General features: G+C 38.5%; 2 protein-coding genes across 5 annotated transcripts in view; one reads left to right on the top strand and one right to left on the bottom strand.

The window, feature by feature from the left end:
• The window catches only part of SOAT1 (sterol O-acyltransferase 1), a 57,756-nt gene extending 51,367 nt beyond the window's left edge, over positions 1–6,389 (bottom strand). For 3 of the 4 annotated variants that reach the window (XM_068541328.1, XM_068541329.1, XM_068541331.1), the window contains exon 1: positions 6,197–6,388. The gene's annotated coding sequence lies outside the window, so the exon portion shown is untranslated. Of the gene's footprint in view, positions 1–6,196 lie in introns of all 4 variants that reach the window. The other variant, XM_068541333.1, reaches the window with a different exon arrangement.
• Positions 6,390–21,724: 15,335 nt separating this feature from the next.
• On the top strand, positions 21,725–22,266 carry LOC137761470 (transcription elongation factor A protein-like 8). Its single transcript, XM_068538395.1, has one exon. It carries the CDS (start codon positions 21,725–21,727, stop codon positions 22,076–22,078), a length of 354 nt encoding a protein of 117 aa, XP_068394496.1. The 3' UTR covers positions 22,079–22,266.
• The last annotated feature ends 394 nt before the right edge of the window (positions 22,267–22,660 follow it).

The following is a 22,660-nucleotide window of genomic DNA, read 5'->3' as shown; positions in this document are numbered from 1 at the left end:
ATTGTCTACCCCACAAGACTAATCCCCATGAAAAGTAGAATTTTGTCTTGTTCACCATTTTATCCAACTATCTAGAACTTTGCCTGAAACAGTCTGTACTTAATACATGAATGAACGAATAGTTATCAAGCATTTTCACACACAGTAAGGAAATAAAACAACTTCCCTTCACATGTTCATGAAACAATCATCAAGAGGATAGTATGAGAGTTGGAACTCATGTTCATTTCTAACTTTACCTGTTAACACTAAAAGATAAATATAGACCCCAGTTTGGGGTTTAAGTTGTATGGATGTACATAAAAATGATCCGTTCTAGAGCTTAAGGCTTTTCATCAGCATCTGCCATTCTGGACCCAATTATAAACTCAGGCTGTCTAACAGACTTTGAAAAACAGTTTGATAACAAATGCCATGACTTTTACTTCCCTGGAAAATCTCTCAAACTTGAGAGATTTTTCTCCTGAAACAATTCAAATAATTAGAACAAACATTATTAGAATTGCTGGTAAGTTCCTTTTAATGGGTACTTACCACTGGCTACACTTCCTGATAAGATCTTTGTGTACATTACCTCCTTTAAACTTAACAATAACCCTGTGAGGTAGGTAATCCTGTCCCCAGTTCACACAGAAAAAAGTAGTGACAACCAGAAGCATAATTATAGACAACAGTAAAGAAAGAAAACTTTAAAAGTAGGAATCAACTTTAAAAAAGAGAAAGCAAGCATACGTCTTTTCATGTAGGGTTAAAGGGCTTATGTTTCTTATGAGTCTCCCAACACATCATTGTATCAAAGCAGACCTGCAGGGACTTCCCTGGTGGTCCAGTGGTTAAGAATCTGCCCCCCAATGCAGGGGACATGGGTTCGATCCATGGTTGGGGAACTAAGATCCCACATGCTGCAGGGCAACTAAGCCCACGCCGCCACAACTACAGAGCCCATGCGCTCTGGAGCCCGTGGGCCACTAGAGAGAAGCCCAAGTGCGGCAATGAAAGAGCCCCCGTGCTGCAACTAAGACCCGATGCAGCTAAAAAAGAAAAAGAAAAGGAAAAAAAAAGAAAAGCAGACCTGCTGACCTTCACTGAATTCACGCTGTCTTTTTTGTTTTTCGGTTTTTGGTTTTTTGGGCCGTGCCACGCGGCTTGCAGGATCTTAGTTCCCCTACCAGGGATTGAACCTGGGCCAAGCAGTGAAAGCCTGGAATCCTAACCACTAGACTACCAGGGAACTCCCCTGAAGTTCATGCTTTAATGACCCTGGCACATCTTGTAAAAGGCTATGGTACTTTAAAAATAGAAGGCAAGGAAAAAAAAATTTCATTTGCCTTGAAAAACAATTTTTTCAAGTTTTGACACTTAAAAGGTACATGTCAATTATCTGAAAATCCATGTATTTTAAGCACCTCTTTCTACAATGATGTTAGATGTATTGTAAATAATACAGAGGTCTACCCCATTAACTGTTCTCACACACTTACGCACACACGGTGTCAAGAGAAGGCATAACCAACCATTTAGAGAAGCTGAATAAGTCCTCATGGAGGTGACATTAGAGCCATAGTTCAAAGAAGACACAGGAGTTTGCCAGGCATCAAAACAGAACCAGATGAAGAGCACTCTGAAAACATGAACATGTACAGACCTTGGTGACAGATCCATTATTTCAAACATTTTATTGAAGTCTACTACGTGCCAGGCCCTGGGATACAAAGATGATTAAACAGTCTGAGCCCTCAAGGAATGAAAAACTAGTGAGAGAAAGATATAAAAACATAATTATAGGAGTATTACAGAATAGTAATTGAGATGTATGTACATTATGAAGGGAATACAGGCCTGATGCCCAATAGAGTTTAGGGGCAATTAGGAAAGGTTTCCTGAAGAAGGTAAAATCCAGGTTAAATCTTAAAGGAAGAGAAGGAAAAGCCTGGAGCACAGGGTAAATGGAAGGGCAAGGACAAAAGGTCAAGGGCCCTTAGGGGCAATTCTAAGGAGTTTGGAACTTAACACACAAACAAGGAGTTGATAGAGGCTTTTAAACAGAGGGTGACTTGATATCTGTCTGACTTGATATTTGTCTTTTAGTAAGAACTCAGGCAGCAGTGTGGAGGATGTGCTATTGACAGTGCTGGGGCCCAGGGCGGGCTGCCGCACAATATGCCTCAGTGGCATACTGACTATTTTGAAGAAACAGCGGTTGCAAGGGGGAGACTTTGACCCTCCTCTCTGTCTCCCTGAAAGCAGGAAATAAACCTCCCATGTAAAAGGTGCCCTTCCTGCAATGGGAGGTAGAAAGACATCCTTATCACCAGAGATAGGGAGCTCAAGGCCCAGAGGCCTGTATAAGGTAACACCTGCCACTTCTTTGCTAATTTACTACCCAAGCCCAAACTTTGCTTAAGTTCCTTACTAATTAAGCACCCAAACCTAAGCTTCTTTGTCCTGTCAATTCCTCTCTAATTTATTGTTGGTCTAAAACATATAAAAGCTGCCTACTTTGGCCACTTCTTAGGTCTTGTTTCTATGAGACCTCCATGCACATGAATCAAAGATTCTTTTTTCTCCTGTTAATCTACCTTGTATCAAGAATTCAAGAGAGGCTCAATCAACTATACTCCAGTATAAAATAAAATTGTTTTTAAAAAGGTTAATTTTATGATATATATATTTTATCAGAATAAAAAAGCAAATACTGGGGGGAAAAAAAAAAGAGAACTCAAGAGGGGTAAAGGGGGAAATTTTGCCCTCCTGGATCACAGGGAGAATAATGAGATCTCACAAATGATAAAGGCCTAAAGTAAGGCTCAAATGACATGTATTTCTTAAATGGACAAATGATTTCATGAAGAAGAGATAAGAGAGATCAGATAAATTTACAAACATTAAGCTGAGGCATCTATGAGATATCCAGGTGCCTACATCCAGAAGGCAGTTGGAAATACAGATCCCAAGCAAGTTTCCTAACTAAGCCTACAGGTGTGCCATTAAGCTAAGTAACTACAGGAGAAGAGAAATGAGTAGATAGGTTCAATATGATACACCTGTGAGTCAGCCAAGTGATGACGGCCAACAGGCAAATGAATATACAAATCTGGACTAAAGAGAGAGATGTGGGATTCATCGGTGTATAGGCAGCAGCTAAGGCCAAGCACAGGAAGGAAGGCTCAGGGAGAGACCATAAGTCAAGAGAAGAGATTACTTAGGAAATAAAGCTAACATTTGCCTAGTACTTACTTTGGCTCATTTAATCCTCACAACAATCTATGTGGCAGATACCATTATCCCTTTTTTTCTTTTGGCCACGCCACATGGCTTGCGGGATCTTAGTTCCCTGACCAGGGATTGAACCCAGGCCACAGCAGTGAGAGTCCTAACCACTGGACCGCCAGGGAATTCCCACTATTATCCTATTTTAGAAGTGGTTAACATTTTCCCAATATTACAAGGCAATTAAAGAACCGTAAAAAAGCAAGGCCTAGGAAAGATTAGAGGAGAACCAGGACCAAGCAATGTTCCAAATCAAGTTAGAAGATACAAGAGGTAACCTATGGTCAACATCATGGAAAATTCAGGTAGGACCAAAAAAAATACAGCAGGAAAAAAAAAAATAATAGCGTGGGGCACTGAATATTTCACAATTTGGGGACATTAATAGCTACAATTTACATGCATAGTTAGTTTCAGGAAGAAGGATAAAGAAACATATTGAATTGGGTTGCAAAATGAGTTGAGGAAGTGAAAATCATGATCATAAGACTAGTCTCACAAGAGGTCCAGCAATAAAGGAAATAGGCACTCATGTTTATCATGCCAGTAACATTTACAATGCTGGGCGCCAGGGTCAGTGCATCACATTCCTCATTTAAAATTTCCATTTTAAAAGATGCAAAAGATTCGGAAACATTACTAAACTCAAAGTCACATGACAGTAAGTGGCAGTAGAAACATTTACACCCAAAGTGGCATAAAGCTGACTAGCTATTTTAAAAATACAACACACTGAACAATTATTTCTTAAGAATCCAACCAGTTTTGGAATGTTCAGTGTGGTAGTATCTAACTTGCCTTAAGAAAGTGAAACAAAAAGAATTGGATTGAACCACTGAAATGAATCACGTTGGAAAGAAGTGTTCACTTTAGCCTGCCTGCAGTGTTCCTTATTATTAAAGCTTTCAAAAGCACCTTTAAATCTATAAAACAAAGAAACACTGAACACCTACTCTAGGTGAAGACTTTGCTACATCACTCCCAGGTTCAGTAGGGGTAAAGAGAAACACTTTACAGATACAATTCAAAACAGAAACGTTCCCTTTCTTCCTTCCAGATAAAGGTTTGCCCTAGTACAACCCTATATTTACATATCAAAGAACTGGGTCATTAATCAATTAGCAAAACTAAAGAACACAAATTCTCATTTACATCTGTATGGTCACTATAATCATTTATCCTATGTGATAAATTCCAAAAATAAATTTTGTTAAATGGCTTTTGTTAAAAAATTTTCCCTTTTCCTTCCCAAAGGAAACAGGTAATCTCTAGCTAATATTTTTCATTCAAAAGTTCCCTCCTTGGGACTTCCCTGGTGGCGTAGTGGTTAAGAATCCGCCTGCCAATGCAGGGCACACTGGTTCGATCCCTGGTTCGGGAAGATCCCACATGCCGAGGAGCAACTAAGCCCGTGCGCCACAACTACTGAGCCCGCGTGCCTAGAGCCCGTGCTCCGCAACAAGAGAAGCCAGCGCAATGAGAAGCCCGTGCACCGCAACTAAGAGTAGCCCCTGCTCGACCCAACTAGGGAAAGCCCACGCACAGCAACGAAGACCCAATGAAGCCAAAAATTAAATAAATAAATAAAAGCAATCATTAAAAAAAAAAAAAGTTCCCTTCTCTGTCCTCCAACTATTTCATTCTTTCATTGTGCCAGGTGCTGGGCCAGACTTTGAGAACTAAGACCTAAATAAGATGGTCTAGCCCAGCCTTCATGAAATTTACATGCTAGTAGAAGAAACAAAGCATCTAAGTAACTAAGGCAGCTCATTACAACCGATGATTAACTGCTGCAGCTCATTACAATCGATGATTAACTGCAGCTAAGAAAAATAGAGTGCTAGGAGAGTTTAACCCCCCACAGGATGGGTTTCCTGAAGAAGTGATATTTGGGCTGATATTAGAGGAAATGAGCGAATTAGAGCTGAAGGAAACCCCTAAAGACCAGGAGATAGTAAAGAGAAAGAGGCTTTCTTAGAAGAACAAAAATAAAACCGGTGTGGCTTGAGCCCAGAGAGCTCAAACTGAACTGGAGATAAGAGTGGCAGCAGTGTTTTGACCTTTATCCTAAAAATGTGAAATCTTGAGAGTTCTCAGCACATGATGCAATGAGACACGTGCATCTTTAAAGGATTACTCTTGCAAGCATCAGAGCTCCTTCCAAAATCCATCCTCAAGCCTAGACAACACACAACTTCCCTAACATCAATACCGCCCACCTTAAAGGGGAAAAAAAGAAGAATGCTTCGAGTAGAATTCTACTCAAATTCAAGGGACTCTGGAAAAAAAATTAGTTTAAACAGATAGCACCCACCTAAATACTAAGTGACCAGTAAACTTCATATATAAACATGGAAAAGAGAGCTTATAGTTGTTTCTCGCTTACAAATAACTTCTAAATATACATATCATTTAAACTGCATGGCTATTAACATTTAAGAATGACAGAAACGTAATCACATCCTAATACTTCAAAATAAAATATGAATTGATTAAAGGTTTTGGTACCCAGATTTCGATGTCTTGAAGTACCACCTATCCCTTCACACTTTTTCCCCCTAAAATCAGTCAGAAGCTGACACCCTGAGGGCGCTTTTGGTTTCGCTTTTTAAGGAATAAAATGTATTCTAATTCATAACTTTCTTTACTACTGGCTTGAGAGATGTCACAGGATTTGGGGGGACGCCAAACAAACCTCCAAGGTTTAAAAGGCTGCCAGCCATACCGGCGCCCGAAGGTAACTTTCCCGCCCGCCCCATTCCCCAAACTGCCCAGGACTCGCAGAGCCTCCCCCTCCCCTCAGCCCAGGACAAGGCCAGGCCCCCGCGCCGCCGGAGTTGCAGCCGCCACTTCTCTCCCCTTCTCCGGCAGAGGCGGGTGGACCCTGGCAGGAAGTGAGAAGGGGACTGGGGAGCATGGGCATTACCTGGGGCCGGAGCCTGGCAGCGGGGACCTCAGCAAGGAGGGCAAAGCCGAAAAGCCGTCACAGCGCGGCTAGCAGGAAGGTCGGCTCCTGACCGCTCGCTCCCCGGCTGCCCCAGGCCGGCAACGCCGCCAGCCCAACAGCAAACGAATATAACGCGCCCGACTCCCCAGCCCCTCCGCCCCCAGCCTCGCAGCCCGCTACGCAGCGTCATGCGCACGGCCAGCGCCAGCTGAGGCTTTCATTGGTGGTCCCGCCCACCGTCAGGCTCCGCCCACCGCCCACGGCCGCCACCGCCCCTTCCCGAGTGCGCGGGGTTCCCAGGGCGAGAGCCCCTAGCTGGCCTTGGCCCAGTAAGTGGGAAACTTTGCGCAAGCAGACCTTGATTCCCGCGACAGTACCTTGCTTTCCATTTCTACCCCAGCGATCCAATGTTCTGCAGAAATGGGACCGAGGCAACTTGCTGCCTGTCCGAAAAGGAGCCCTGCATGGTAGCGCAGGACTGACGAGTCTGGTGCCTCTTCCAGAGACTCGCAGAATCCGCCTATAGAACTGTGGATTATTGCAGTTTGAACTGACCCCCTAGGACAACTAGAAGCACTAGCCAGAAGCGTTTGTCATGGGGTGCTTTAATGCTTTGAAAAATTGTTCTTAACTGTGTCCTTCAGCGAACTAGATAAGGAGACAGTAAGGTAAGTGAAATACCGGGGCAATGAAGTAATTTAAAAGGGGGCTTCACAATTAAAGAGAAAATAATGATGCAGAGAGATTAGGACACAGATTAGATACAATTAGATTGTATCTGTTTAGATCGCTTAGATTTTATGAAGGCCAATATGTAGGTAAACTTAGAGTAAAGGTGGGTGAAAAGGGAATGGTGTGGGCAACAGGGACTGAAGGGCCACACTCTCAGCCTGCAAACCAGTACGAGCTAACCTAGCCTGTCTAGTCAATCGAACCCTACACTATCAGTTTGAGATGGCCACCCATGACCTGGTCAGGCTTTCCTGAACGAATGGATCAAGGTTACCTAAACTGACTACTCTCGGTGGACCTTTTAACAAGGAGATTTGTATAAGTTCCCCTGGCCGCCCAGAGCACCCAGCATTGTTCACCCTGAAGCAGAACCTGGCTTCAGCGTTCAGTCAATTCAGGACTGGCAGTCATTGGCAGGCGCACCCAGTTTACCTCTTCTACAGTTGTAATTGCTAATTCTGCCACCTGGATGACAATAGGATCTGATACATCACCTCTCCCCTCCTACCAGTTTAAGAGCAGTAGGGACACAGGGACTCCTTTCTTTAAGACTGCTCACCACTATATACACACACTAAAAAGACTCGTTTTTTTCCCTTGTTTTGTTTATTCATTCAAAAAATATTGTGTTTTGTTCTTGGTGCTAGGGATACAGGAGTGAATATTACAGAAGCCCAGCACTCAGATGCTTCTGTTTCTAGTGGAAAAGATAAATTTTTTTAAAAAGTAAATAAAATAATAGCAGGTAGTGATGTGTTAAGAAGAAAACAAAACAGAGTGGTCAAGAAAGGACTTTTTGAGGAAATGATCTGAACTAAGCCTTAAATGAGGAGAAGGAACCAGCAATGCCAATTATGGGGAAGAAGAGCATTCTAGACCGAGGACATGGGTGCGGAAGTGCTGATGCTGAACAACGTTGGCTTGTTTGAGGAACAGAAGGCCAGGAGGCCTGAAACACCTTGTGTGGAGGGTATGAGACTGAGGTTGGCAAGTTAAGCAGAAGGCTAATCCTGTTGTTTGGATTTTTTGTTTGTTAAGTTATGTCTTGTCTTGTTTTTTAAGTCAACCTGTTTTGTAGAGAATGACTTGCAGGGGGTTAGAAATGGAACAGGGAGAAGCCAGAGAATGATAGAGAGCTATTGGACAAATCCATGTGATATATGATGGTGACCTGGATTAGGGTGGTTGCTATAGAAACAGAAGTTGAAGGATCTCAGGATATTTTCCTGGGGTGCAGGTGTGAAGAAAGGTGGTAAACAAGGTGACTCCCAGGTGGTTTTCTTAAGCAAGTAGGAGGATGCCATTTAGTTCAAGGGGAAAGATCATTTAATATGACTGGAGGGACCCTAAATGCCTCTGCCCAAACTCCAAGCCTCTCCCACCACTGACCTGAAAATCTCACATCATTCACTCCTTGGGATCAAGACTTGGTTAAATATGAATGTTGGCTTTATCACACTCCAAAAACCACATGTACGGAACTTAAATTAGTTGCTAGGAATCTAAAGATGAATAAAAACAACTGTCTATTGGGGAGATTGATAATAAGTTAGCCATTTCAAGACAAGTAGGACAAGTATTATAATAAGAAGGGATAATAAAAGTGCCTACCTTGGTGGTGGGGGTGGGGGGGTGGGGAAAGGAAGCTGGGACGAAGTGAGAGAGTGGCATGGACATATATACACTACCAAATGTAAAATAGATAGCTAGTGGGAAGCAGCCACATAGCACAGGGGGATCAGCTCGGTGCTTTGTGACCACCTAGAGGGGTGGGATAGGGAGGGTGGGAGGGAGACGCAAGAAGGAGGGACTATGGGGATATATGTGTACATATAGCCGATTCACTTTGTTATACAGCAGAAACTAACACACCATTGTAAAGCAATTATACTCCAGTAAAGACATAAAAAAATTAAAATTAAAAAAAAATTTTTTTAAAGTGCCTACCTTACAGGGTCACTGTAAGGATGCAATGAGTCAATGCCTACAGAGCTCCAAGTACAGACACTGGCATATAGAAGTGCTCAATAAATATCAACAGTTATTTTACACTTTTCTACACTGAGGTTTATCATTATTTTTGATGTTGTTATCTTCTGGATTCAGTAGGAGCAGATGGAATGATTATCACAGCCCGCTACTCTAGGAGAGGGAAGGTTGAATGGTGGAAGTCTACCTGACTCTAGCTTTCTGAACCAGTAGGAAGAAAGAGAAGTTTAATTGGCAGGCAAGGGAGGAGGGACATTCTAAGCAAAAGAAAAACAAGATGAAAGGCTAACAAGGCAAGAGGGAGCCAGAACTAGAGCCAGAACTATGCAAGAGACTGGAAAGTAGTTGAGTATTGTTGAAGTGTAGGTTACTTACTGAGAAGTGGCAAGAGATAAAGTTGGTGTCAGGGCTTAAGAAATGGGAAAAGAATTTGAAAAAGAATAGATACATGTACAGGGATAACTGAATCACCTTGTTGTACACCTGAAACCAACACAACATTGTTAATCAACTATACTCCAATATAAAATAAAAACTTAACCTAAATGCCCATCAACAGACGAATGGATAAAGAAGTTGTGGTACATATATACAATGGAATATTACTCAGCCATAAAAAAGGAACGAAATTGAGTCATTTGTTGAGACATGGATGGATCTAGAGACTGTCATACAGAGTGAAGTAAGTCAGAAAGAGAAAAACAAATATCGTATATTAATGCATGTATGTGGAACCTAGAAAAATGGTACAGATGAGCCAGTTTGCAGGGCAGAAGTTGAGACACAGATGTAGAGAATGGACATATGGACACCAAGGGGGGAAAACTGCGGTGGGGTGGGGATGGTGGTGTGCTGAATTGGGCGATTGGGATTGACATGTATACACTGTTGTGTATAAAATTAATGCCTAATAAGAACCTGCAGTATAAAAAAACAAACAAAACAACTAATACTAAACTTTCATTGGGTTATTTGTATGGAAATATGTTAACATAAATGTTTCAGACATTACATGAAATTTCTAAAAATCTTATATTTGTATTTCTATGGAAATATGTTAATATAAATGTTTCAGACATAACATGAAATTTCTAAAAATCTTATATGTTCTGGTATAATGTTATAAGTAATAATCCTAGTTATTACTTTAAAATGTATATCTCAGAAATAACTAATTTTCTTGTCAACTGCATTATTATGAACTTTCATCAAATCTTTAACTGTGGTCATTTTTAAGTCTTTTGTCATTTACAGACAGTTCTGGGTGTACTCTGATGATTTTGCAAATATGTTCCTATAAAAGGGTTTCATCTTCAAGAAATTCATGGAAAAGACTCTGACAAGTACAGGTTTCTGGTAACTGACTGTACTGCTGAACTGAATGAATAAGCATTTTCAGAACTCTAATGAAAAACTGATGAACTCATAAAAGTGCTAACAAAAGATCAAGATGAAAAAAAAAATTAATTACATGGGACTGAGTGAACTGATGAGGATGAGTATAATTTTTGTGACTTTCTGTCTGAATTAAAAAAAAAAAAAATCCCACAAGGACTCAGAGGCAAAGAATATAGAAATCAATTTTCACTGCAAAGTAAAGGAGCTGTTACAGTGGAGGATTACTGGACTGAATGTCAATATTATGACATAGTATGAGTGTGTTTCATGTTTGGTAATTGCAATCATTGTTGCTTTTGTTGTGGTCATCCATGTACAATGCTTGGTGTCAGTCTATTTATCTCTTGTAAAAATAAAATACAGTGTGTGTGTGTGAAAAAAAAATAAAAAATAAAAATAAAAAAATAAAAACTTAAAAAAAAAAAGAAATGTGTAGACCATGCTGAGACATTCTGACTCAGACTCCCATAGACAGCGGGGAGCCAGTAAAGGATGTTAAGTAGGGAAGAGTCATGATTTAGGAGACTGTACTATACTAGAGGAAGTGAAACTAAAGGTGGAGAGACCAGTTAGAAGGGCATTACAGTACTATGGACGAGAGATGATAAGTGCCTAAACTAGGGCAGTAGCAAGTGGGGTGGGCATATTTGAGAGAGATTTAAACAGACAATTAACAGAATTAGAGAGTGTTTGGATGTGGTGGTTCAGGATGTATCCAGGATTTTCAGCATAGCAGGCTGGGTGGCTGGAGTTAATGCTGACTGAAGTAAGAAAATGCTTCCTGGAGAAGGACGAATAAGCTGTACTCGGGTTAATATTTAAGCTGCGCTAGTCCATCTCCAACTGAGACCTAAAGAAACTGAACAAGAAGCAATCAAGATTTGTTTAATTTTACGATAAAAATAGCTCTAACTTTTTTTGCTGGTTGTGTCAATAATGCATACTTACTGCAGAAAATAAAATCAAGTACAGAAAAGCACAAAGATAAAAGCTATCTAAAGTCCTACCACCCAGGGATGCAGCTAAACTTTGATGTGGGGAAGGAAGAGAACAGTGGCCTGAGCCTGGGGACTGAGCCATATCACAAGAAGACACTGGGGTCTACAGGGAGCCAGAACGGGAAACTGAACAGGAACCAAATTGGGTTTTAAAATACAAACATCTCAGTTCTTTTTTTTTTTTAAGAAAGGTTTTGGTTTTTTTTTTAATTAATTAATTTATTTATTTTATTTTTGGCTGCACTGGGTCTTTGTTGCTGCCTGCTGGCTTTCTCTAGTTGTGGCGGGTGGGGACTACTCTTCATTGTGGTGCGCAAGCTTCTCATTGCAGTGGCTTCTCTTGTTGCGGAGCACCGGCTCTAGGCATGCGGGCTTCAGTAGTTGTGGCTTGCAGGCTCTAGAGCGCAGGCTCAGTAGTTGTAGCACACGGGCTTAGTTGCTCCTCGGCATGTGGGATCTTCCCGAACCAGGGATCGAACCAGTGTCCCCTGTATTGGCAGGCGAATTCTTAACCACTGTTCAGCCAGGGAAGTCCAACATCTCAGTTCTTCAAAGGGTCACATCTCCCTTAATGATACCAAACGAGCAACAAATCTTTATCCCATTTCAAATATGTGTAATTTCTCCATTGGCACTCAGGCGTAGTGAAAACATAGACTCATCCGGAGTTAAGGTTTTGTGACTAAGTCAGTATGAGGCAAGAGTGTAAATCAGGACAACCTTGATTGGTATGTCCCTGAAAACTCTTGGAGAGTTGGACTCCTCTCTTTTTTATGTATTCTGGAAGCATCCAGCAAAATATGTAAGAGCCACCTGAAAAATACATTGAATGAGTTAATGAAGCCAACTGAAATATAAGATTGTGGGCAGATCCCAAACTAATGAGAGGTCAGACACAACTTCATTCCTTCTCTTAGTGATTCAGTCATCTTGCATGCTGACATCACTTGTTTTTCTACAGATTTCTTTATATACAAGGAAGAGTGCCACCTATCCCTGTTAAGTAGACTGCAGCTTGACTCGATAGACTGCCTCTAGCTCTAAATAGCAAAGTATTACATTTTAGACACTGCCATAGATGTAATAATAGTTCAGGTAATATACACACGTAAGAAAACACCCTCAAGATTTCCTGAATCACCAGATGATTTTTTTTATCTTACTGGGACTAAGTTGGTATAAATCTGAGGAAGGTTCTGGTCAGTTAAGACGATATGGTAAGACCTAGAGAAACCACTAAGAAAATAACTCCAAAAAATATAGGGAAAAAATCATTAAAGAAATTTAAATGTTACACTAAGGAATATTCAATTAAAGAAAAAAAGAGTAAAGTAGGAAGAGATGAACAAAAAAGACATGAGACACAGAAAACAAAAATTATAATGGCAGACATAAATTCAACTATATCGATAATAATAACATTGTGTGAATGAATTGAACAGAATACATTAATAAACAAAATCCATCTATATGCTATCTATAGGAGCAGTTTAGATTCAAAGATACACAGAGGTTGAAATTAAAAGAATGGAAAAACATGTATCATTCAAAAAGCAGTCATAAGAAAGCTGGAGTGGCTATATTAATATCGGATAAAACAGACTTTACAGTAAAAATATTTAAGTGGTGCAACCACTTTGCAAAACAGCCTAGCAGTTCAGCATATAATTGCCATATGACCCAGCAATTCCACTCCTAGGTATATATCCAAGAGAAACATCTGTCCACACAAAAACTTGTGCAAAGTATTCATAGCAGCATTATTCATAATAACCAAGAAGTGGAAACAAACTAAATGCTTATCAACTAATGAATGAATAAATAAAACATAGTATATCCATATAATTGAATATGATTCATCCATAAACAGAAATGAAGTACTGACGTATGTTTCAACGTGGATAAAACTTGAAAATATTATGCTAAGGGGAAATAAGATTGTCACAGAAGACCGCATATTATATGATTCCATCCATATGGAACGTCCAGGATAGGTAAATCTGTAGAGACAGAAAGAACATTGGTAGTTACCCAGAGCTGGGAGAATTGAGTGGAAATTGAGAGTGACTGCTAAGAGATACAGTTTCTTTTGGGGGTGATGGAAGTGTTCTAAGATTGATTGTAATGATGGTTGCACAACTCTGTGACTACACTAAAAACTATTGAATTGTACACTTTAAATGGGTGAATTTTATGGTATGTGAATTATATCTAAATAAAGTAATTTTTAAATACAGAAAAAATTAATCTAGAGGTCCGAATGGTGGTTACCTTTTGCCAACTTATCAGTTGAGAGAGGGCATGAGGGAGCCTGCTGCTGTGTTAGAAATATTCAGTGTCTTGATCTGGGTGGTGATTACATGGGTGTTCACAAATGTAAAAGTTCTTCTAACTATATACTTAAGGTCTGTGTACTTCACTACATGTAATACATCAGACAAAAAGAAAAACATTTTTAAATGCCAACTTTATTTAAATAATATGACTTAAAATATTGATATTAATTATATTTAATTTTTCCATTTAATTTTAATATAATATTTTATAAATGAAATAACTTTTAAGACATATATTAAAATAATTTTTATTTTACATTTTACATGTACTTTCCTAATGAAAATATATTCAACTATTCAATTTTTGTACACTTTAAATTCTACTACATTTTGTATACTAATACTTTGAATCATTACTGTAGATAGTGCACAAAAAATGAAAATCTTAATGATAATAACATAATTAATGATTTTGTTGATGATGGCAAGATAAAAGTTATGAAATAAATACATGATAATATATGAATTACATGTTTTAATTTTATTCCCCATCCAAATATCATTGGATCATCAGCCCAAAATCTAGACACATGCAATAATATTTAAATTGTAATATTTGACATTTTACTTCTCTTTCAGTCATACAAAAGTTATAGCTTTAGATATATTTTCCCATTTGATTGTTATAAAGGTTTGTTTGTTGATATAAGAAGATATATTTTATTTGATAGTCCTGTGTGAACTTGATTTATAACTTTTAAAGACTTAAACATAAGGCACGTGGGCCTCAATTTATTCTTTGGTTCTCAATCCCACACATGTTATTGGTGGGCCTACAAATAGCATGTGTGACCTGCCTTATTTACAGTTATCTATATACTTTTTAACCACCTACTTCAACTTCCTGTATACACACACAAACACAAACATACACACATACACACACACAAAATTCTATTGTTCCTGAAGAACAGAGATGGTCTTACCCATTCTTGATTCCCCTGTGTAGTGTGTAACACAGTAAGTATAGGAAACAATAAATAGATTTTGAATTTAACTGAATCACATATGTAGGAAGTGGGAGGTACACCTCAAGAGATTTCTTGAGAAATCATGGATTTAAGAAATCCAAAAATAGACAGGAGTGATAGGTGTGAAGAGTCAAGACTTTTGCCTTCAAGACATCTAAAGCATACGCAATAGAGGGCAAGTTTACCCAGTTTGCTTCACTAATGTACATCCTTTGACACAATGAACAATCTATGGAGGTGAGAGGTTCACTGACTTGGAGTCGGGCTGGGCAATGTGTGGTAATGAGACATGTCTTTCAGTATATTGTTTTAGAAGAAGATGTAGGAGCACATTAAACTTCATACTCAGGGATGAAAAGCCACTCTCTGGAACTATATAAGATCCTCTATGCAATGTTCTAACAGTCCACCTTTAATTTCCACTGGAATCTAACTCTGCAGAAATTGCCAGTAAAAATTCAAGAAATAATTGTGGTGGTTTTAGCAATATAGTAAATAGCCATCTGTTAGAAATTTGACTAAGATTCCCTAATAGGTTGTCAGGGCTGAATGAATTTTAAATAACAAAAATAATGTCAAGCAACAATTAATTTCACCAAACTATCACCTGGAAACAATCGCCATTATTGGCTGAGTTTGTACAGTTGCAGAGGCAGTATGAAACAATGGATCCAGGTCTTCAAATTTTAAGTCATAAGGCAGACTTGCACAAACGTTAGAGGATTGTTTCCCTTCTGTAGGAACACAGAATGTAGATCGAATCGTCCTGGTTCTGGACAAGAACAAGTTGGCTTTTTACCCCCTCTATTTTACCAAGTAAATTTTGTGACTTGAAAGGTTTGGCAGGAGCCAAAGCATGAAGTCAGAAGATACAGGATGAAAAAAAAAAAAAAAAAAGATACAGGATGTGTTCAGGAAATAATGAGTAATCAAGTTGGCCAGGAGACTCAGAGCTTCTCAAAATGTTTCTGCCAAAATATCTCCTTACAGAGAAAGAATAAACTCAAATGTCCCATTCATCAAGAAATTTAAGCGTTTGTCCCCATATCCCCACTCAATGTCTTTGAAATCTCATGTTTTATCTTTAAAATGAATGCAAACTTTGCATACCAGTCTATCATATCAATGGTGCTATGTAAAAATAATGTTTCAAATGTCTATTATCAGAGGAGAAAACAAGTTTCCTATTTCTGAACTTGGCTAATATACTTTCTTGGGAAAGGAGGTTCATTATACATGTGGCAAAGCCCTTTATATAAATACATATTTTGGGAATTTTGTGAGAATTGTCACGAATATATACATATATTTTAAATATTATTATTAAACTGTTCTGTTTTCAAACCTAATTCAAATTCAAAACCTAATAAACAGTTTATTATTAAACTGAACAGTAAGTAACTACCACTCAGCTTAAGAAATAAAACAGCCCAGAACCTTAAAGCTCCCAGTATACCCCTCCCAGACTATTCTCCTTCTGCTTGTTTTCCCTCCAGGAAACCACTATCCTGAATTTTATGTTACTCATTCCTTTGCTTTTCTCTATAATTTACTAGTTTACCACAAATGTAGATATTCCTAAACAATATAACATAAAGTAGCATAAATAGCTTTACTTATTTGTGACCTTGATATAAATTATGTATATATTCTACAATTTGCCTTTTCAGTTCCACATTGTTTTTGTGATTCTTTCATATCAATATGTGTGGTTAGAGTTCATTCACTTTCACTTATGAAGAGTATTGCTGTATATTTATCCATTCCAGTGTTGCTGGACATGTTGTTTTCAGTTTTTTCTGTAATTAACAAAGTGTTGTGTCTCCAGATGCATATGGGAAGGAATTTCTGTAAGGTAAATATCCAGGAGTGAATTAAATTTTAGTAAATAGTGCCTATGGCACATAATATTTTCTAAAGATAGCAACAAAAATATCTTCCGTCCAAATGCTCTTTTTACAATGTGACTTTGACATATCTCCCATCAAGACATGGAGTCTATGTCCCCTTTCTTTGATAGTGGGTGAGCTTTTGTAAATTTCAGTCAATAGAGAATGGCGGAAGTTACTCTGTGTGACTTTCAAAGCTAGTTCATAAAGGGCCATACACCTTCTATTTTGTTAGCTCAAATATTTGCTCCTAAAAGACTTTAGCTTCCTTATAAGGACTCTGACCAACCAGAGGCCTGAGGCCACCATGCTATGAGCTCAATCTAGCTGCCCAAGTGGAGAGGTCCCAAGGAGGGACGCTGAGACAATGAAGAATGATTCCAGCCAGTTCCTAGTGGCCCCAACTCCCAGATGACCCACTGGAACTGAATGAATGATTCCAGAGCTGCCCAGCCAAGCCCCTTCCAATTTGCTGACCCATAGAAACTGTGGAATGTTATTTTAAGTCACTAAATTTGGGGTGGCTTGTATGCAGCAATAGAACACCAGAAAAATACCAAATTGTTTTCCAAAATGGTTGTACCAACTTTCGCTGGTAGTGAATGCAAGTACCTGTTGTTCTACATCTTCATCACCCTTTATGTTTTGCCTGTACGGTACACATGATATGAAATATGATTATAGTTTTAGATTGAATTTCTCTGATTACCAGGGACTTTGAACATTTTCATATATTTAGTGGCCATTTGTGTTTTTTCTTTCATAACATCAAGGCTTTTGCTTGTATTTCCATTAGACTTTCTCTGTAGAATTTTAAAATATTATGAGTACTAATACTTTGTCAGTTATATACATTACAAGTCTCTTCTAGGTTGTTTATTACATTTTCCACTCTTTTTATAGTGTATTTTGATGGACAGAAAGTAGCAATATTTTCTTTTATGGTTTCACCTTTTTCTGTCTTAAATTCTTTCACCATGGGATCACAAAGAAGGTTTTCTGTAATTTATTTTAGAAGTTTTACAAGTTTTGTTTTTCATATTTAAGTCTTTAATCATCCACTTGGAATTTATTTTTGTTTGATATGAGGAAAAAACTTTAAATAGGTCCAATTGAGCATCTTTTCTCAACTGAAAACTCTATTGTATGTCAAGTTCCCAAAGCATGGTCTGCTTCTGTGCTTTCTTGTCAGTTCCATCGACTTATTAATCTTTTTGTCAACACCACATTGTTTCAATAATTACAACTGAATGTTAAGATTTTTTTCAATCTAGTAGGGCGTGACCCTCTTGCCTGATTTTTCGTATTCAAGAATAGGCTATATCTCCCTATTTATTTAGTCTTCCTTAATGTCTTTCAATAAGCTTTTATAAATTTCTCCACTAAGATCTTGTACGTTTTTTCCAGATTATTTAACAGTTTTTGTTGCTACAGTAAGGCTATCATTTTAAAATAAATGTTCTTTTCTGCTGCTGGTATAATCTTATATCTAGAAGTTTTACTAACTGCTCTCATTAACTGTTCGTAGACTCTTTCTCAGTTTTTCATGTAGGAATCATAGCATCACCAAAGAATTACAGAGTCATGTCTTCCTTTCAGATTCTTTCCTTGTCTTGCCTTATTACACTGGCTAAGGGCTATAATACAATGGTGAATAGAGTGGGGAAAGTGGGCATTTCTGTCTTTTTCCTGGTTTGAAAGAGAATGCTTTTAATGTTTTGCCATTAAACATGATGATTAGGGTATTTTGAAACTAGCCTTTATTAGATTTAGAAGTCTGATTGTATTACTAAATTACAAAAAGCATATATTTTTATACATCCAGATAATAATTACATGGTTACTGTTATGTGGTACCTTGCTTCCAAGATGGCCCCAAATGATTCTCACCTCCTGGTACTCAGAGTCTTATGTAATTCCTCTCATATTGTACCAGAGTAAATCTGTGTAATCAACAGAACATGGCAGAAGTGATAAAATGTCATTAGATTAGGTTATAAAAGATATTATGGCATAAGGTTACAAAGGATCATAAGAGACTATGAACAATTATATGCCAATAAAATGGACAGTCTAGAAGAAATGGACAAATCCGTAGAAATGTACAATCTCCCAAGACTTAACCAGGAAGAAATAGAAAATTGAACAGATCAATCACAAGTACTGACATTGAAACTGTTATTTTAAAACTCCCAACAGACAGAAGTCCAGGACCAGATGGCTTCACAGGCGAATTCTATCAAACATTTAGAGAAGAGTTAACATTTGTCCTTCTCAAACTATTCCAAAAAATCGCAGAGGAAGGAACACTTCCAAACTCATTCTACAAGGCCACCCTGATAGCAAAACCAGACAAAGATATCACACATACACACACACAAATTACAGGCCAATATCACTGATGAACATAGATGCAAAAATCCTCAACAAAATCTTAGCAAACTGAATCCAACAATACATTAAAGGAATCATACACCAGGATCAAGGGGGATTTATCCTAGGGATGCAAGGATGGTTCAGTATCCACAAATCAATCAATGTGATATGCCATATTAAAAAATTGAAGAATAAAAACCATATGATCATCTCAATAGATGCAGAAAAAGCTTTTGACAAAATTCAACATCAGTTTATGATAAAAACTCTCATCAAAGTGGTTATAGAGGGAACATACCTCAACATAATGAAGACTATGTATGATAAGCCCACAGTTAACATACTCAATGATGAAAAGCTAAAAGCATTTCCCCTAAGATCATCCTTGTTCCACAAGACAAGGTTGCCCACTCTTGCCACTTTTATTCAATGCAGTATTGGAAGTCCTAACCACAGTAATCATGCAAAAAAAAAAAAAGAAAAGGAATCAAAATTGAAAAAGAGGAATAAAACTGTTATTGTTTGAAATGATATGATACTACACTTAGAAAATCCTAATGACCCCACCAAAATACTACTAGAGCTCTAATGAATTTGGTGAAGTTGTAGGACACAAAATTAATATACAGAAATCTGTTGCTTTTCTATACACTAAGAACTAACTAATGGAAATTGAGAAAACAATCCCATTTACCATAGCATCAAAAAGAATAAAATACCTAGGAATAAACTTACCCAAGGAGGCAAAAGACCTGTATTCAGAAAACTATAAGACACTGATGAAAGAAATAGAAGATGACACAAGCAGAAAGAAAGATATACTGGGTTCACAGACTGGAAGATTTAATATTGTTAAAATGATCGTACTACCCAAGGCAATCTACAGATTCAATGCAATCTCTATCAAAATACCAAAGGCATTTTAAAATTTTTATTTATTTATTTATGGCTGTGTTGGGTCTTCGTTGCTGCGCACCGGCTTTCTCTAGTTGCTTTGAGCGGGGGCTACTCTTTGTTGCGGTGTGCGGGCTTCTCAACGCGGTGGCTTCTCTTGTTGCGGAGCACAGGCGCTAAGCATGTGGGCTTCAGTAGTTGTGGCATGTGGGCTCAGTAGTTGTGGGGCATGGGCTCAAGAGTGCAGGCTCAGTAGTTGTGGCACACAGGCTTAGTTGCTCCACGGCATGTGGGATCTTCCTGGACCAGGGCTAGAACCCATGTCCCCTGCATTGGTAGGCGGATTCTTAACCACTGTGCCAAAGACAGTTTTAACAGAGCTAAACAAATAATTTTAAAGTTCATATGGAAACACAAAAGACCCCAAATAGCAAAACCAATCTTGAGAAAGAAGAACGGAGCTGGAGGAATCACGTTCCCTGGCTTGAAATTATACTACAAAACTACAGTAATCAAAACATTATGGCGGGGGGGAGCGGGGTGTGTGTTCTGGTGGGGGGATGAATTGGGAGATTGGGATTGACATATATACACTAATATGTATAAAATAGGTAACTAATAAGAACCTGCTGTATAAAAAGTAAATAAATAAAGTAAAATTCAAAGAAAAACAGTATGGCAGGACTTCCCTGGTGGCGCAGAGGTTAAGAATCCACCTGCCGACGCATGGGACACAGGTTCGATCCCTGGTCCAGGAAGATCTCATGCCACAGAGCAACTAAGCCCGTGTGCCACAACTACAGAGCCTGCGCTCTAGGGCCCGCGTGCCTCAACTACTGAACCCACGTGCTGCAACTACTGAAGACCACGCGCCTAGAGCCCTTGCTCCACAACAAGAGAAGCCACCGTAACGTGAAGCCCGTGCACCGCAATGAAGAGTAGGCCCCGCTCGCCGCCACTAGAGAAAGCCCACGCACGGCAACGAAGAAGCAACGCAGCCAAAAAAAAAACAACAAAAAAACCCATTATGGCACTGGCACAAAAACAGACACATAAATCAGTGGAACAGAATAGAGGGCCAGAAATAAATTCACACACTATGGTCAATTAATCTATGACAAAAGAGGCAAGAATATACAATGGGGAAAAGACATTCTCTCCAATAAGTGGTTCTGGGAAAACTGGACAGCTACATGTAAACAAATGAAATTAGAACATTTTCTCATACCATATACAAAAATGGATTAAAGACCTAAATGCAAGACCTGAAACCATAAAACTCCTAGAAGAGAACATAGGCAGAATATTCTTTGACATATATTGTAGCCATATTTTTTTGGATCTGCCTCCTAAGGCAAAGGAAACAAAAGCAAAAATAAACAAACGGAACCTAATTAAGCTTAAAAGCTTTTGCACAGCAAAGGAAACCATTGACAAAATTAAAAAAGAATCTACTGAATGGGAGAAAATATTTGCAAATGATATGACCAATAAGGGGTTAATATCATATATATTTGTATACATATATACACACACAGACACACACAGCTCATACAACTCAGTATCAAAAAATGAACAACCTGATTAAAAAATGGCCAGAAGGCTTAAGTAGACATTTTTCAAAGAAGACATACAGATGGCCAACAGGCACATGAAAAGATGCCCAACATCACTAATCATCAGAAAAATGCAAATCAAAACCGCAATGAGATATCATTTCACACCTGTCAGAATGGCTATCATCAAAAAGACTACAGGCAGCTCCCTATTGCTGGAGGAGAAAAGTGCCCTGGATCCTTTCAGGACTCTTGGTCTTTTGGAAGCGACCCAAATCGAGTGAGGGAAGAGGGAGGAAAATCCCCTGGGTCCCTGCAGGGTTAATTTATTCAAAAAAGAAATGAGAAAAATGCATGCAAAAGTCAACATGCAAAAGTGTTGTGAAGAAAATGAAGGAAAAGCACAGAACATTCCAAAGGCTGAGGAAGACTGCCCTATGGAAGCTGTACCACAGGAGGCAGAAAGAAATCCTCAACCTTCTGAAGAAGGTGTAAGCCAGGAAGCAGAAGGAAACCTTAGAGGAGGGCTGACTCAGCCTGGTCAGGGATATAAAGAGGACACTCCGGTTAGACATTTGGACCCAGAAGAAATGATAAGAGGAGTAGATGAGTTGGAAAGGCTTAGGGAAGAGATAAGAAGAGTAAGAAACAAGTTTGTGATGATGCATTGGAAACAAAGACATTCACGCAGCCATCCTCATCCTGTGTGCTTTAGGCCTTGAATTCTTTTTTTTTTTTTTTTGTCTGATATTAAAATCTGGCCCCTGCTTTCTTTCTGTTAGCATTTTCTGATGTATCTTTGACTTTTGTTTTATTTTTAATCATCTGGTGGAGTTTTGTTTTAGGTAGTGTCCTTATTACCAGCATCTGGATTTTGTATTTTGACACATTCTCCAGGTCTGTTTTTCAATTGGGAAGTCTCACACATATGCATGAAAATATGTTCATTCCATATTGTAAAGTAAAACATAACAGCTAACAAAGCAGCATATTTAGTATCAGCTCACATATGTAGGAGAAAATCTCAAATTGTGTGTGTGTGCGTGTGTGTGTGTATACATACATATATATACCAAAAATTTAACGGTGCTTATTTCTGTGTGGTGTGAGTTTTTTTCTTTTTGCTTATATGTATTTTTTAATGAACACGTCACACATACAAAAAGAATTAAAGTTTTTTTTTTATAATTAAGAGTCAATCAAATAATTTGCAACCAGCTTATAAGGGCAATGGGGGCACCTAAATTCTTGATGAAAGAACTATTTAAAAAAATGTAAGCCTCAAATTACCTCTGGATCTCTTA

Source organism: Eschrichtius robustus, chromosome 3 (genome assembly GCF_028021215.1).
Source record: "Eschrichtius robustus isolate mEscRob2 chromosome 3, mEscRob2.pri, whole genome shotgun sequence".
In the NCBI taxonomy this organism is placed as follows: domain Eukaryota; kingdom Metazoa; phylum Chordata; class Mammalia; order Artiodactyla; family Eschrichtiidae; genus Eschrichtius; species Eschrichtius robustus.
The sequence above is the reverse complement of the archived record's forward strand: the minus strand, read 5'-3'. Positions and strand labels throughout refer to the sequence as shown.